General features: G+C 29.0%; 1 protein-coding gene across 19 annotated transcripts in view; it reads right to left on the bottom strand.

The window, feature by feature from the left end:
• LOC119606497 (potassium voltage-gated channel protein Shab) overlaps positions 1–18,792 on the bottom strand; it is a 230,448-nt gene that overhangs the window by 45,938 nt on the left and 165,718 nt on the right. For 12 of the 19 annotated variants that reach the window (XM_037961167.1, XM_037965703.1, XM_037967214.1 and 9 more), the window contains one exon: positions 14,495–14,587. The exons of the other annotated variants lie outside the window; for them this stretch is intronic. In XM_037961167.1, the coding sequence (XP_037817095.1) occupies positions 14,495–14,587 (93 nt within the window). The remainder of the gene's footprint in view (positions 1–14,494; positions 14,588–18,792) is intronic. 19 annotated transcript variants of the gene reach the window in all.

The following is an 18,792-nucleotide window of genomic DNA, read 5'->3' as shown; positions in this document are numbered from 1 at the left end:
ATAATGGAAAATTTAAAAAATTATACAAATAATGGATCGTTAGGCGTATAAAAATATCCATCAAGAACGTTTGTCTTATATGCAGTGCTGTAAATGTCAATTAATTCAAGGTATTTACAGGATAATCTTGTAAATGGGCTCGTATGACACGAATTAACATAGTAACGGGTATTAAATTTGTTTCGGAATTTATGTTATTGATTTAAAATTAAAATAAATATTAAATATCAAACATTCTCATTTGTAAAAATAACTTTTGACAAACAAGAACTTATCTTTATGTTTAATATCAGAGATTTCTCTATGTGTAACTCGTGAGAAAGATGAAAAAGCAGAGCTCATTTGAGAGCTCGCTGCGTATTTTATTTATTGTAACGATACACATTTTAATTTGGAGCTTTCTTGCAGAGTTTGCGAACTATTTTTAATAACGGACATATATTCTATCAGATTCTTTAAATAGGATGATATTTAGCAATAATTGCTTTTTAGGCAAAATGTCTTCAATTTATGCAAATTTTTAAAATAACATTATGTCTGTTCAATAACTAAAAGTTGTTACTAATTTTCACAAAAATATTTGAAATTTGTATTGAAATACAAAAACAATTTGTGATAATTTGTAACAATTTTTTATTATTGAACAGACATATTATCACAAACGAGTTAATCATTTAATATTCAAATAAGCTATACATTTTTATTCATAAACAACATACAGAATTTTATTATACACTGCCGCTCGTTTGAATAGGTTCACTATTTTTTGCAAAAACTAATGGAAATTAGCGTAATACTTAAAACCTGATCTTTAATAATTTTTTTTTTCTAACATACTATGTTTATGAACTATACTTTTTTGGTTCACTTGACTAAGTTAGTTCAGAATATATTCACTTTACTGCTGTCAGCGACTAAAATTAATTCTTATTCTAGTGTCTGTGAATATAGATAATATATTTTTTTAAAATTAGGTAGCGGTAAACCATTAACTGAAGATAAAAATGGAAAATTTTTCAGCGCTTTACAGGAATTTGGCAAACAATTATGGGAATTTAGGATGTTATTAGTAACTTTATATGAAAACAGTCTGAATATGAAAAAGACATTTATGGACGTATACATAGAGTCATAACAAAAGCAAACAGAATATATTTCATAAAATATGCCACCAAGTCAACAGATTCTGCCACAAAAATCAAAGAAAAAGCCTATGTTACAGCAAGCCTAAAAAATCAAAAAAGGTACTCCAAATGCCACTTGTAAAGATAAAACGCATTTAGTTTTCCCATCAACACATGGGTTATAAAAAGCAATACAACATCTTTTTTTTTCGGATGAAAAAAGTTTAATTTAGAAGGTTCAGATGAATATAATTATTATTTTTATGATTTGTCTTGTCTGCATAATTGCGTGGGAAATTTCATATTAGTGTAATAGAAACATGTGAGCTATAATTTCTTTCATGTGGTATGAACTGTAACAGTTTTTCCTCCATTTTCTGAAATCTTTGAACACTTGTCATGGATATTTCAAAAATATAATGTCCCGAGCGGACCTATTTAAGTGAGCGGCAGTGAGAACCGTTTATATCCATTTATCACATTCATTTATCAAAATTTTATTTGTTTCCTGAGTACAAACGATTTAGCATCGAGGGGGAGATATAGTATTGTAATGGTAGCGTCCCGTTTTACTGGTGTATGTTTTTCCGATTTACTGATAGTGTACATTTTATAAATAAAACGAATCAGACTGTTAAGATTTTCGAAAACGGGCTTAATATAAGACCTCATAGATCGATGCACTGTGGTTCTATATCAAAAGATATGTGGACAAAATTAAAATATCTGTATCATCTTTAGCTAACAAATTGTTCTCCTTCAATTAAAAAAGGGTATTCAAAAGGTCGTTTCGTTTTCATAAAAAATAAATGTTAGATAATATTTCCTTTTAAATATTTTTAATATCCCAGTAGACGACATTGTCGTTGACGATATTTTTGAATTCGTCCCCAATCGCTGAAGTTGGCTAAACGACAATGTGTAAGAATTCTTCGTTAACGACAAGATTAGTGACATAGACCTCAAGGTTTTCATCTTTAAAACCCTATTAAAGACAAGTTGAGCGACAACATCTTAAATATTGTCCGCTATTAACAATATTAAAGACAAAATGTAGGATACTGTCTTCAAAAATGTCTTCTATCGGACGCATATGATGACAAGATGAGAGACTGTGTCTTGAATGTTGTCATATATCTAACTCTGTTGACGACTATATGAACGACTAATTTTTAAACGTTGTCGCCAATAATTTTACATGCAGACAAGGCAAACGACAATGTGTTCAATGTCGTTATATAATTCAGTTATTGGCGACACTGTGGGCGATATTGCCGTCAATATTGTCCTCTATCAAATATACATGATGACAAGATCAGCGACAATGTCTGGAATGCTGTCTTATATTAGACTCTGTTGACGACAAGACAAGCGACATTTTGTTGCATTTTGTTTTATACGCTATATTGCTATGGAAAAAAATTTAAAATAACGGTAAAATAATTGCGATATGATAAAAGACACAACTTAAAAAAAATATTTATTTGAGTACGAACATCTGAACAAGCAAGAGTGATTTTAAGTTGTGAAATTAATTATAATTGAAATATAATTAATAAAACTAAATTTAAATTTAGTCAAAATATAATTTTTTCCAATTTTGGTAAGTAATATAAACTACTTTTCAAGGAGTGAAAAATTGTGGCCGTTTATATAAAATATTTTAATTATTTTGGTTAAAATGGATAAATCGTATAAATAACTTTTTAAAATACGTACATTTTAAACAGGATCTACAAGGAGATGGGACGTACCTACATCGATGTAGGATCTAAGTGGTAACATCAAAGAAAATATAATATTTCTAGCATTATCATCCATGTAATCGTTGACGACAAAGTAAACGATATTGTCGTCCATAAAATCATTGACGACCAAGTAGACGATATTATCGTCCAAAAATCATTGATAATAAAGTACACGACATTGTCGTCAATATAATTGTTGACGATATTGTCACCTATATATTCGTTAACGACAAAGCTGGGGACATTGTCACCAATGTAATCGTTGACGATCAAGCGGTGGATTTAATCCTATATAATGTCGTCAGTGAACATATACCCGACGTTTTCACTGTTATTGCGTGAACGACAAACTGAGCGACATTGTCTCTCATTGAATCGTCCACGATTTTCGCAACACTTGTTCGCAAATGTCGTTGACGATTTGTTCCAGCTGTCCTACATTTGTCTTCCAGGACTTTACATTGTCGTGTACCCATCGTTGAGGATGTCTTAAAGTCATGCCCAACTGGGATATATTATTGCTTAACTTTTCTGCATATGCATGTATATCTTAATTATTTTACCACATAGAAATCCATACTTCAAAATTTATATATGGGCACTGGAATAAGTTTTCACTAATTGTAAATTTTATATTAATTTGTCCTGTCTTAGTCTTTTAAACTTGGGTCTCAAATATATAAATATTTACTTTTGTTTTATAATATTATATACATACACAGCTTGTCAAAAAACACTGTCGAAGCCAGTCTAATGAGTATGTAGAAGGAACTTCCAAGGAATGTTTCTTCAGTAAAATTATAATCGCCAAGACAGACCAAAGAAGGTTTAAGTTTAATAGACCCTACTGTAACTTCAAAATTAGCTTAACATTTTCTTTGGATTCAAAGACACTAATTCCATAAAAAAGAGCATTACATAATGTTGTTGACTTAGATTATGATTTGGAATCACAGTGCGCTCATCACAAAATTAATACTTAGTAATATTAATTTCTACAAAAAAATAATTATGTTACAATTAAGTTAAAGGTGTTCAAGGTAAACAATATTTACTTTGAACAATTGCAGATCCAATTTTCATGTAGTAACTAGAAAAAATTATGTGTATTTGAAATAATTAAGTCTCACTCTAATTTTATTGGAATATCAGTTTTCAAAAACTTTTCTTCTTTCTAGCAATATTTCGGTATGAGAATTAATACATAATAACTAATACAATAATAATAATTTGTTTTGTAGATCATAAAGATATAAAAATTTTATACTTTGAAATTGAAAGTTTGAAAATTTTTCAAGTGCTGATTTTTGGTTTCAATTATGATGTACTTTTGCAAAGCTGATTTCGAAATGTGTTTAAGTAAAAAATAAAAGTTTAACGAAGAAAAGAACGCAAAATATAATTTAATGGAAAAACTAAATATTGAAAACAAAAATATTTAAATGCTAATTCTTTGCTTTTAACTGTATTCTAATTTAATAAAATAATTATTTTTTTTTAAGCTCAATAGCAATTTAATTATACTAATTTGTTGCTTTTATAATTCAATTGGTTTTGTTGTAATATTTTCTTTTAATTTCTACACAATTTTGGTTTATAATTTTAATTTGTTTTCTTAATTATACATTTTACAGGAATCACAATTGTTTTAAAATTTCATTTGACTATTTTTAAAACTAAACTACATACATACATACACAATATACTTAACTATTTAGTATAATTTATTTATATAAGAATCATCATCATTTTATGTGATTTTTGTTAACTGGTTTTTATTTAAATAGTTTTATTTAATTTAATATTTTTTTATTTATTTGGTAGTTTATTTCGTTGGTGAAAGTTATGTCGGTTATTTATTCTAACTTTACATAAAAAAAGAAGATTTCATATTGAATCAATCATTTCAGATTTGAAGACAAATAAATAATCATAAATGTTAACTAGCGTTCATCAAAATTAAAGCAGAAATAACTATCAACAGATACTTAAAATTAAATTTCACACTGAATCTTGATGAAAGAATACCTAATGTACAAAAATATATATATTCTGGGTCCTTATTAAATTGTAAGACGATCTAGCCATGACCGCCCGTCTGTCTGTTGAAAGCCCAATAAAGTCCGAACGGAATGAACTAGAGGGTTGACATTTTCCACAAATATTATCTATAGGTAAGGTTTGTTTGGTGTTGAAAATCGGCAATATCGATCCACGTTTTCGGATAGCCCCCATACATGTGGACCCTCGAAAAAGAGCTTTAACGGGTATATCTGTTTTAAAAGTACAAGTATAGCGATGAAAGTCGACATAAATAAGTTTCATATGAGCCAAAATCTCTCAACCAAATTTTATATGGATCGGTCAATAATTGACCCAACCCCCATATAAGGTCCCTTCAGATAATTACATTAGCGCTCATTAGTGACTTAAAAGTACGAGTATTGAGATGAAATTTGACATAAGTAAGTTTCTTACGAGACAAAACCTAAGAAACTTTTATAGGAATTTAAATCATTCTACCGAATTTCATGCGGATAGTGTCGGGAATTGATATTCGATATAAACATGTTTTATATGAACCAAAATCGGTCCAAACCTCTCACATAAGGTCCTCCTCAGTAAATTTGATGAGTAATATCACCCTGATGTTTATAGGGGAGCATTCCTTTTACGGCATACGGTTTGATGGTGGGTATATAAGATTCTGCACAGTCGAATATAGCACTCTTACTTGTTTAAATTAAATTTTTTTGTGTAAGTGTGAGCTTTTTTTTAAAATTGTTCGAGGGTGAAATATTTCTAGAAGAACTTTTACGAAATATTCATTTATACTCAAGTCATAATGCTGGCCCTGATAATTATTTATTGTGAAATTTTTTGATCCTTGAGTGAATTACCGATTTTTTTTTTTTTTGATTCTTATATGATTTATTTGCAAAGTGCAAAAACTATTATATTTCAGAAACTCGTAGTGACAGAAAGAAACGATAGATTTTGTTAATTAATATCTTCAGTTCTATTATGGTTTTTCCTAAAGAGGATTTCATTGCATTTCAGTGTATATAGAGCATCAGCTTTGAATTGAAAAAATCGCATTTTGTCAGAGTTATGAGAAATCACTGGAAAAGAGAGAACTCTAGATTTGGTCATTCGATTTACAGAGAGACAGATATGACATGATTGACTGATAAACATTCTGAGCAGATTATAAATCCTTAAGGTATCTGCTAGAGCAGAGTATGTATGTATATGTTACATAATCCATGTAAATGTATTTATGGATTGTATTTTGTATCATGCTATATATCGTGGACGTCATATATAGCGTTCTAATGTTCATACGAACTAGAGTATTTTGAACGTTTGGCTAATGAGTTAAAGTGTGAAAATTACGTGAAAATTTGATTCTCTCTGATAGTGTTTGGGATTCAAATGGGAAGAAGTATAGTCGTCGAAAGGACTCTAAAGTATTGTGCATCTATTTCCAAACTCTGAAAGAAAATAATCTGACAATGTGTACATTTTTGATGGTCATGGTAACTTGGTCCTATATTTGAGCAAAACTATTTGCTCTCATACTATTAATGGACTCCCTAATCCTGCATTTCATCTTTCAGATTGGAAGTAAAGATTAATAAAGTTGTTCATGGTTTATTGTATGAATTTTGAATGGAAAATGTTCGTAATAATCCTAAAATAAACAATTTATATGTATCTTTATGAATACAAGGGTATGTATATATAAATGTCTAATATACAAAGACGAATCCGGACATTTATACAAAAATTTCTTGTAAAAAGAGAATTAATCGAAAATTTTTTGTAGATGAAACTATAAGAAATTAAAAATGACTGATCCTTAAAATAAAATATTTGACTCAATATGAACCTCTCGTTAGGAATATTCAGTGATGTTAGCATGTCTTTGTGTATGTGTTTGTGAATTTGTATGCATGTGTATTACTGTGTTTTTATACGGTGTAAGTGATCTACAATTAATTTAAATCTAATTGCAATCAATAAGATCTTCCTAAAGTCTAAAAACTTAAAACTATTTAAAAATAAAATAAGTTTTAAAAACAAATTAATTATTCCTCTATCCACTGTCGTCGGCATCACTGTAACTGTTCTGATTTTGGGAATCACGCTCCTCTAGAAGACTACGATTTAATTCTTGTATACGGGCAGATAAGGCTCTTCTTCGTGGTGTACCAAAAGATGGTATCGGTGGCGGTTCTATCAATGTATTCTTCTCGCCTACATTTCCACCATCCACATTTAGCAACAACAAAACAAAGTAAATCATATTGACACATTAAAGATGATTGGCATGATTATGTATTATTTTTTTTCGCATTTTCAATTTTCCAATTATATAGTTTTAGAACAAGTTGAGTTTAGAAACGGTGTGTGTTGGTTGTGTGATTAAGATTTTGTATAGCGGATGTTCAAGTTGAAGAAGTGATGATGAGATTTTGTTGGTGGAAATTTTGTGTGATATTTGTCAAGTGTTTTTGGTGATAGTTTTGTGATTTTTTTTTTAATTTTCAATATTATGTGTCATTGTGGTGGTTATTTGCACAAAGTACAGATTTTTGAAGGGAAAGAGATAAGAAAAGAAATATAATTTTACAAATTGTAAAACTTAATATAGCATTTAATTATATTTATATATATTTTTTTAAGTTTTGTAATATTAACATTTGTTTTCTCATTTATAATTATAATATAAGTAATAAGAGCAAAATAAATTACATTTGCTAATCATTGGAATTATAATTTATTAATAACAATAAAACTCTAAAATACATGTACAAAATATAATAAACTTTCAACATATCAAAACCAAAATTATGCTAAAAAGCTTCGCATTTATGTATAATTAAAGATAAAATTAAAAAAACTTAATCAAACTAAAAACAAAATAAATAAACCTAAACTAGAGACTATTTATGAAAAGAAAAGTTTAAAAATAAATCACACACTAGGCAGGTTTTTACATGAGTTTTTAAGAGTATTGCAAATCAGTTTCCAAATCCATATTTTCCAAATTAGCGTTTTAATTCTATATGTGCTGAGGAAATTTGTGTAGAATTGCTCAAATGAATTGTAGTTTAGTACTTCGAGCAATTCTATTCTTAATTCTAAGAAGGAATTTACTAAGTTATTTAAAATGGATTTTTAAAAAATAACAAGTGAAAGTCATGCACACTATTTATTTTTTCTATGGTTTTAAACCTATATCGCATATTATTTTCAATTTAATTATTATTTTTTTTTATTCTACATACATAATTTCATAATCAGCACTTGAAAAGGATAAAATACTTCATCTCTACAAAATTACAAAAGAATTATTAAAATATCCTGAAAAAATTAGATTTTATATATAAATAATTCATTTTAATAATTACAATAATCTACGTAGTATGTCATAATTTCAATTTAATTGTTTCTTTACATACTTGTCAGTAGTGGTCATTTATTATTTTTTTAATACATGTATTATTTATATGTATGGTAAAAGAAATAAAAAAACTAATATAAAATATGATGGAGGAGCTAAGCTTTCTGTTCCTATTTAAAATTGGAAAACTTGGTAGAAATTCATAATTGAAGCATATTTCCTCTCTATTACTAATTTATTTATACCTATTTATTCCACGATCCGTCGTAGTTATTTGCTATACTTATACATTTTTACACTTGCAGAATATTCAAAATGCTGTCTTTCAGGGATATATCTTTGTACAAGATTCTTTAATGATTAGTCTGCGATTATTCTCTCTAAATTGTAACCTAATATAATCTACATTTTTACAAGAAAATTATTAATATTTTTAATTTAATTAGTAACACAGTGAGACAAAATAAGCAAAAATTGACATACCTGTGAAGTAATACTACTTTTCTGAAAGGTGGATCCAAGCAGAAAAAGAGTATGTTTTTGAAATTTGCCTAACACCTCCAAAATCTTGAGTTACTGGTAAAAAACTGGAGTTTCGTACCTTTAAGCACTTATAAGTCAATAACATAGTTGAATCTCAAACGATTTTAAGTTTGTCCACGGATTTAGAAAGCAGAAGCTGAGTGATTCCTTTATAATGACATATATGATGTTTATGTAACCTCGAGAGATATGTGTGAAATCATATATTTGGTTTTAGTTTTGCATCGTTGTCAAAGTTTGGAGATGTTTTTTGAAAGTATTAATATGTCTCTTTATGAATACAACGCAACTTTGTTTTTGAAAAATATTGACGACTTTATCGATATTTTTCTTAATACAAAATTGTTCAAAACAAGATTTTCTGAATGATGCTTTATATAGGGGATTGGGTTAAATAGGGGCCAATCCTCAATTCGGTGGAAGGATTTAGATTTATATGACAGTTATTTATGCTGAATTTCATCGTGATATTAATGTAATTAAGAGAATTATGGAATTAAAGTCATTTTCTGAAGGAAGATTTGCATGGGGACAAATAAGGTCCGATTAATACAAAAATCAATATAAATGAATTTGCTGTAATCTTTGATGATGCTGCTGATTCTTTGGACAATGCGGACTTATTTGACTCTAGTCCCCATACAAACCCTCCTTTAGAAAATAACTTGAACTCCACAATTCTCCTTTTAATATTAATATCACGATAACTAACTTTTATATAAACATAAATCCTTCCACCAAATTTTACGAGGATCGTTCCATATTTAACCCTATCCCCCATATAAAGCATCCTTCAGAAAATCAGTTTTTGAAAAATTTTGTATTAAGAAAAATATCAATAACTTTGTCAATTGCTAACAGTTTTTTATGAATAGACATGGGTTTTTTTACTCATGAATAGACATGGGTTTCTATTTAATTCATAAATAGTATATTTGCTATAGAAAATACCTTTAAAAAACATCTCCAAACTTGGACAACGGTGCAAAGCTAAAATCAAAAATATGTTTGCTGATGAAATTCACACATATCTCTCCAGGTTACTTAAACATCATATATGCCATTATAAAGGCCTCAACTTCTGATTTCTAAATCCGTGGAGAAACTTAAAATCGGTTGAGATGCATGTAAGTTACTGACTTTTAAGTGCCTAAAGGTACGATAATACTTTTTTAACCCGTAACTCTAGATTTTGGAGGAGTTTGGCAAATTTCAAAAACGTATTCTTGTTCTACACGGATCCACCTTTCAGAAAAATAGTATGATTTCTCAGGTATTTATTTTTGTCGAATAGTGTAAATTTATCATACAATAACTCGGTATGCCACAAAATAAAAAAAATTTGAGAAAAACAATTTTAAAGTTTTAAAAAATTTTAAAATTCTATGAAAATTTGTACAAGTAGACCTTATATATTTCGCCGTATAAAATAATTATATGAAAATATTTTCTGTGATGGTAGCCAAGATATGTGGTAATACAATTAGGACATAAAATTATTTTTCGATATCGAGTAGAAATTTGATTATAAAGGGGGTAAAAAAAGAATAAGAACAGATAAATTCTTATATCTTCTAAACTAAAAGAAGTACAACAAAACAACTGGATAGATGTCTGGTACTTTTTTTTGAGATGAAAAAACTTATTTGGTACTTTTATAAGTACCCCGTGTATCTTCTAAACTAGTGAATATACATACATTCTATAATAAATACGTAACTTGTCAACAAAATAAAATAAAAATGTAGAATTTTTGGAATTTTCGCACAATTAAGGGGTGACAATTTTAATTATTTTTAATAAAACATTGTTTGCTACTTATTGACTTACACTGCGTGTAATTTTTTAAGTCATGGAAATATAACCATATACAGACACCACTACCAAACCGTTCTGAATTTTTCTCAGGCTCATATCTTGCAAACCCTTAGGAATTTTGATTTACTCTTGTCATACAGAACAAAAATTGTGAACATATGTATTTATAGAATCCAATTTGCGAATTGCACTACTTTTGTTAATGACACCTGTACGTATACGTGTTAATGATTTATTGATATTACAAATATTAAGTATACGCCTAATTTAGAGATGCAATTGAAAAATTTTTTAACACGTAAAAAATCGATTTTTTACGTTTTTTTTTGCGATTTTGATCTTGAAGATAAAGTTTCTTTTTATTTTATATGTTGGCATTTTTTTCTTTATCTGGATAAATCATTATTCCAAGAAAATGAAAAAATTATCACTTTTTGATAAAAATGACACCAAGGCCACAAATCTTTGTGGGCCCATAAAAATGTGCATGACTTTGGGCAAAACTGGGAGACACGGATCTTTTTTTGGTTTTTTATCACGTAGTGGTGTCCGTATAAGGTTATATTTGTTCGTGCTGCACTGTGTTATACATATGTAGGAATACTTAATGGTCTCCCACTACGATATTGTCACTCTTTAAATTAAAATTTTTGAATTAAATTTATTTCTTCAATGAGAAAAAAAGTTCCAAAAGTGATAGGTAGATATGTAAAACTTTGAATGAATATATCTTATAAACTAGATATTGAATTATAACAATTTTTTGGACTTAAAGGTCATATTCTTAAAAGACCACCAAATTAACAGTATATATAAAATAGTGAACGGTTTGTTTTAAAAGAATATTCGTTTTTATACCCACCATCAAAAAAGATGGGGGTATATTGATTTTGTTATTCCGTTGTTAACACTTTGAAATATTCGTTGTAGACCCATAAAAGTATATATATTTTGGATCCTTATTAAATTCTAAGACGATCTAGCCATGTCCGTCTGTCTGTCTGTTATGGACACGATAGGGCCTAAACGAGGAAAGCTAGAGAGCTGAAATTTTGCATAAATACATTTCATTGATAGGCACTATTTAGTATTGAAAAAGGGCAATATCGGTCCACGATTTCAACTAGCCCCCATATAAGGTCCCCTTTACAAAATGACTTAAAAAAAGGCTCGTAAAACAATGAAATTCGACATTTAGGAGGCAACATATTTTTGAAAAATTTTATGAAGATCGGTCGATTATTGACCCTATCCCCCATATAAAGATCCCATCAGAAAATTACTTTAACGTCCAAAACTCGTTTAACATATAAGGTCCCCTTTAGAAAAAATGACTATAATGCTAGATTCGGCATAGCCGAATATAACACTCTTACTTGTTTCTCTTTACCTATGTATTATGTATAATGCATCACTTGAAGAAGAGATCGATATATTTTAAAGAAACTAGGCAGAATATAGCAATCTACATTGATAAATGTAATCTTAAGATACCGGTAAAAACGGGTTTCGTACATCAATACACTTATAAATCAGTAACTTAGTTAAATCCCAACCTATATTTTAAACTCAACGGATTTAGAAGTGGAAGCTGAGGCCTTTATATTGATATATACTATGTTTAACTAACCTGTTTTGCAGACGTTTTTACAAACTATTTTATATAAGAAAATCGTACTATTTATTAATGTATTAGAAACAGGCCACTAGCGGTCCCGTTGTTCGCTGCTTTTCATGGAAGAAAAAAGTTTGTTGACAAAAAAACAACATAGTGTCGACAGAATGTATTATCTTTCAATGTTGTGAAACTCAGCTTCCTGGCTGTAATTCCTAAGAATTTTCCAATCTGTGTTCGTGAAAAATGTTCCGCTTGACCAAGGCATTATATCTTGGCTCAGTGTTTCAAAGTTTTCGACATATTCTGAGTCTGGTATGCGATCATACTTTTATAAAACCAATGTGTTATAGTAGGACTAAAACCCCATTTCATGCCTATAGTTCTCCTACATAAAATATTCGTAAAAAGTAACATTCAAATATTATTCGAATATTCGATTAATCGACAAAAATTGTTCGAATTATTCTTTGTTCTAAATTGGAAATGTTTTACTCGTTCGAAGAAAAACAAATGTTTTCCTCGATTAATCAGATAATTTTTATTCGAATGACAATACTAATTTGGACATACCGTGGACCTGACAACACGACAATACCCAACTCACATTAAGATTCACCTTTCTCTTAGTTTTTTAAATATTGGGTCGCTTTATCTGGTCGCTTTATCTGGATCCTGATGAAATTAACAAGACTTTACTCTTAACTCTTCGTTCTTCAACTGATACTTTTTGAATCTTTTTTAATATTAAACCTAGAAACATAGAATTCGTTACTTTTTTAAAACATAGAAACATAAAATCAGACAAATACTTAGGATCCTAATTAAATGAGAGGGTATAATGGTGAACTTTTTGCTACTTTAAAAGTAAAAGCAGGTATTTTTTAATTGTTTATAATAAGAAGCCTATAAACATAAAATTAAACATGAGGAGTCTTAATTGTTGATCAAGTTCTGATGTTGAGTAAATTTTTAGTTAGTTTTCCTAATTATATTCTCTCTTGTGGTAATCTAAACGATTTTTCTTCGAAAATATTTTGTGTCAACAAAGCATTATTTGCAGAAAGCTTCTAAAAGCTAAATATCATGGAGCTAAAGTAATGTCTATATTTGGTGGTACCAAAAAATAGTTAAATTGTTTAGCTTCCAAATTCAAAGCCAAATATCACAGCTGATACAATATAAATTCAGAAAAATATTGGTCACATATCCACCTTAAAGTAAACCAATCTGATTAAATACGTTTTCTGAGTTGATTAATTTTTAAGACAGTTTTATAAAATTTGTCATAAATATTTATTTTGATCCAGTGATTTATAGTTGAAATCGGTCCATAATTATGTTAAATAACAAGTGTCCCTACAAAACTCGGCACAACTAAGTCTTGATGATCAGGCCGAATTGCGTAATGATCGGGCTTCATTTATGAAAATTAGTTTTTATTCAAAACATTGTGTTTCATTCGAAAAAATACGGACTTATTGAATCTCACACTAAAAAATATTATTTATGAAATTATAAATTATGATCGATATTTCCAAAAAAAAAAAACAGATTGGATATGGAAAAATTTTGAACTGCTAAAGGCTCAAATGACTCCTCAAACAAAAATAGTATCCTTATAAACTCAAATTAAAAATTACAATTTATAATCCTACACATTTAAATAAATATATCCAAACTCAACGATAACATATCAAATTTAAAGTTACGGCATTTTCATTATTTCTATAAAGTATTTTTGACTTGAGTATTGCATATCTTACTAAATACATATTTACAAAATGTCAAAATTAAGCTGCTTTTGTGAGAAATTGAATTAATTGATTTTTTGCGCTTGTTTCTAAATACAGACTTAATAGTTCTTAATTGTATCCAACTAAATCTACAGAAAAAAAGTTCTTAAAAGCAAACTCGATTATGAAGAGTTGGTTGCTTTGTCGGTTGTATGTACAAAAGTTTACTTCTTACAATATTATTAATATCATTTAAATTTTCTTATATTTCTGCGTGTAACGGTGTCGATTCAATTGTGTTTTGTATGTGTATTGTGATGAAAGTTTTTCTTTAAGTGTATATGATATAAATTGAGAGAATTTACATGATTCAGAGATGGTGATATTTCAAAACTAAGTAAGTGTAATTTAAATTGATGAAAGTATTTATTAATTGAAATCAAACGCAGCGATTGTTTGTATTTTGTTGTTGTTTCAATTAAAATTTTGTTTGTATTCACCTGACAGAATTTTACTTAGAGGTTGTTTTCCTATATTTGTTGCTGACTGTCTGTTTCTACATTTTGGATGAACGACATTTGTTTGTTTGCTTCCTAAAAGAAAACACCGAGAGATAGAGATAGAGAGAGAAATAGAGACAGATAGAGGGAGAAAGAGACACAGACACAAAATTTGTTTGATTTAAATAGCACGACTTTTAATCAACAATATTGAATATTTTTAGCTTATTTATTTAGTTTTTTTTTTTTTAGCTAGGTGTTAGCAAATTGCCTATCTGCTTAAATCGTTGGCATTTTGCATTTTATTTCTACAAATATGTACTGTATTCATTAAATTATTTATAGAAAACTATTTCTTTGGTTGTTGGCTAAACTTAAAAAAATTAAGCAATATTAGTAGACGGTTTGTTGTAGGGTGAAGGTGTTTTTTTATAAAAGAAGGTTTTAAATGTAACCAAAAATAGAAAACTTAAAAAGAAATAAAGAAATGTATGTAATCAGCTCAACAATAGTTTTACTAATGCTGGTTTTCTTTATCTACTTAACTATTTATAAACAGCGGTTTTAGTTTTTACTTTTAAATATTATTTACCAGCACTCAATGGGCCAAGAACGAAATAAAAAAAATTAAATCAATTGTGTGTGAATAAAGTACGTAATTTTACATAAAAATACGTACAAATTGCGAATGGTGATTTGAAAAAGAAAAAAAAAAAAAAGAAACGTTATTTTCCACTTTTTTTTTGTAATGGAAAGGTTTATATCATTCTTATGTCGGCTTAAATTAATGACTTTAATACCATGTAAATTAGACAATTACTTGGTGGCAATTAAACAAATATCTACTTATGTATGCTTAGTATTTTATTTTATTATTTATTGCGTATTGCATATTTACATAAATAACTATTTAGATTGCTAAATTTAAAGGGCGAAAAAATATATTTATTTATTTGTATTTAATTAAGCATGTAATTCAAGAGATGATTTTATCTATCTGTCTAAAAGATGATAACTTACATAACAAGAGATCATCAAAAGATGAGTCTTCAAAAAAATCAGAATTTCTTGCATTGACGGCATTCCACCAGATGCAATCGTCCTCTTCTTTGGGGGTACAGTAATGTAAAACCGGGTTGACTTAGTGGAGATCGGTTGATCAGCGGATAAAAAATTAGACAGAAAACATGCTCAAGAGCAGGGCCATCAACTCTAATATGGGTATTGGCAAGACAAGAAAAGTTGTGACAAGGGGTACACCACAGAGTGGTGTCATCTCCCCACTCTTGTGGAATCTGGTCGTAAATAAAATCATTTTCAGGCTCAGTAGGATGGGCTCGAAATAGGCTTTTCTCTTGGATCAACTTCTAATAGTGAAATTAGGTTGTATTTTATCGTCAAATGGAAGACTGTAAAATATTATTCAATTATTTTGAGGGTCGCCGCCAAAGTTTGTAAATGCGTTTATATGGGAAAAAAGGCACTTTTTGGAGTTTTTTCACAAAATGAGGCTTTATGTATTAATTATTGCACAATTTTATAGCAAAATCGTAATGTCTACAAAAAGATGGAAAAACTCAAAATTGGTTAAAAAAGTTTTGAGTTATTAAAATTTCCCCCGAGAATTCTGTAATTCTGAAGCCATATAAAAGTAAATATAAGAAAATTTTTGTTAGTTTTGAAAAATTTTACAAAAAAATATTATGTTTATCTTTATAAGGTTCATAAATGTGCTAGTACGAATTTTTGTTCAAATTGGATAACGCTTACTCGGTTTAGTGAAAAAAGGGCCATTATTTTAACCATTTTCAAACTTTAAAAAATTTTGTTAAATGGATTATTAAAAATTAAAGTTTTCTATACTGGATATTATAAAGGATATATATAAGAATTAAACACAGAAAAAATGTGCTTAATACCTCTCATAGTTTTACCGTACCTGCGATGTGAATTTGAAGGATTTCGGGAAAAAGGCAATTTTTGCCAATAATTAAGTAAAAATTATATTATTACCAATTGTTGCTTAATTTTAACTTAAAGCCTCATTTTGTGAAAAAAAAAACTCCAAAAAGTGCCATTTCATATAAACGCATTTTCAAACTTTGGCGGCGATGCGCGGGCTCTTACCCTCAATCTTGGGAATCTCCTGCGAAAAACTGAATCTAGAAAATTCGACCATACATGTATACTTGGACAGCATTGCATCAATCAAGACTCTTAACTCCAATGTTATTAATTCGAAATGTCTTCTCAATTGTATTCAATCATTGGTACAACTGACGCAACATCACGTAACGTTGATATGGATTCCAGGACATAAGGGCATCCAGGGAAATGAAATATCAAAGGGTCGTCCCTAGACTTAACATATGGACATATGTCGGAACGTATGGGCTACCCACATTAGCTGCTGTAGAAGCTGCTTGGACGAAGAGGAAGTGGAATCGGTACAACACCTTCTATGTGACTGTCCAGCCTTTCTATGATCTGGACAGTCTCAGAGATGCGTCACTAGTAAACCCGGAAACCCCGGAAATTTGAGGAATTACATTTAAAGTATTTAAAGGACATAAGGGCATCCAGGGAAATGAAATATCAAAGGGTCGTCCCTAGACTTAACATATGGACATATGTCGGAACGTATGGGCTACCCACATTAGCTGCTGTAGAAGCTGCTTGGACGAAGAGGAAGTGGAATCGGTACAACACCTTCTATGTGACTGTCCAGCCTTTCTATGATCTGGACAGTCTCAGAGATGCGTCACTAGTAAACCCGGAAACCCCGGAAATTTGAGGAATTACATTTAAAGTATTTTTTCTTAAATTTGTTAAAAATAGCGCTTCATTTTAAGAACATTAAAGTTTAATTAGAATTATAAGAAGCTTTCAATAAAGGAAAGATTCGATATCCTATTCATTTCTATCATATTGATTTCTCCACACCACGCATTTTCGTGACAAAGAATTTCGTGCTTTTTATACCTTCTTACCGCTTTATATGCATACATTTATAGAGTATATCTTTCCAAATTTGCTGACATGTTCATGCTCAGCTTGTGACGGTTAGAAAAGTAGAAAGTAAACCTACTGTAAGCATTCTACTCGTCAATGCATCCTAAGCTTTTGTTTTTGATTATAATTTTTTGAAATATGCGTAGAATGCGAGAATGTGAATTATGTGAACGACAAGCTTAAATGTGGGAAATGACTTCTAGAGACCAATTTTGTATTCAAATAGAGATGTCAGACATTCCGCTCAAAATTGTTTCAAGTCGGTTTGATCGTATTTTTCTCGGGAATTCTCGGGAATGAACATTTTTTAAAATCATTTCCCGAAAAAAAAAAATTCGGGAAAGTTGGGTAACCCTTTGTAGGTTATCAATATAGTAGATTAACTATATAGTAGTTCAGGGTAGTCAACCAGAACTGCTGGGATATAATCCGGTTTTTTGAAGCCGGGTAATTTCGTATTCCCTTTGTTCCAGGTCACTAACAGCACTTAACACAAACTATTTTGGATAACATTTTATAACACAACATTTTCAGAAGGGCAACTTAAGCACCATTTTATGTGAGTGGGACTAATATATGCTACTTATACAGCTGACTTACTGGAAACCCCCGCTTATTATTACTGTTTGATGTAATTTATGTAATAATGTAATGTTAAATTTTCAGTTCCAAACACTTGTATTATATAAATAACTGTTGTTTTTTATAAAATGGATACCTTTTATTGTTGAGCATTTCATATTCCCTCTTCAATTTTGAATTTTTTAATTTAGTGGCGTAACAACTAATTGAAAATTACCATTTGTTATTAAAAATTTAGAATTTTTAAGAAGCAAATTAAAAATTAATAATTTTCCAACTGTAACTTGCTATTCCACTGATGGTCGTATGACATCGATATTAAAATCATCTCCTCAAATAAAATGCTTAATTAAGTTTTACAATACAATAATTAATAAATATTCGCAATTTATAACAATTTTAAATATTATATCTATTTACAGCTTGAATATATCTTAAAAATTAATAATAAAACAAATAAATATAAAGAAACTATAAAAATACAATGGGAATTTCTATCATAAACTGATCTTTTTACAAAATCAAATGCAAAATAATTGTTAAAAAGAGGAGAAAAACAAATTAAGTAGAAAATCGAAATGAAGAAATTATTTTACAGAAGAGAATGAAGAAGCAAAACAGGCTTAAGAATAATAATCTTTCTACCATGATCAACGTAACGTAAAAAAGCATTATTTGTGTGAAAACACGGCAAAAACTGAATA

The sequence above is a fragment of the Lucilia sericata genome, unplaced genomic scaffold (assembly GCF_015586225.1).
Source record: "Lucilia sericata isolate MDLA Ls3-8-SP2 unplaced genomic scaffold, ASM1558622v1 Contig000000F_arrow, whole genome shotgun sequence".
In the NCBI taxonomy this organism is placed as follows: Eukaryota; Metazoa; Arthropoda; class Insecta; order Diptera; family Calliphoridae; genus Lucilia; species Lucilia sericata.
Note: the sequence above shows the minus strand (reverse complement) of the source record. Positions and strands in the feature narration are given on the sequence as shown.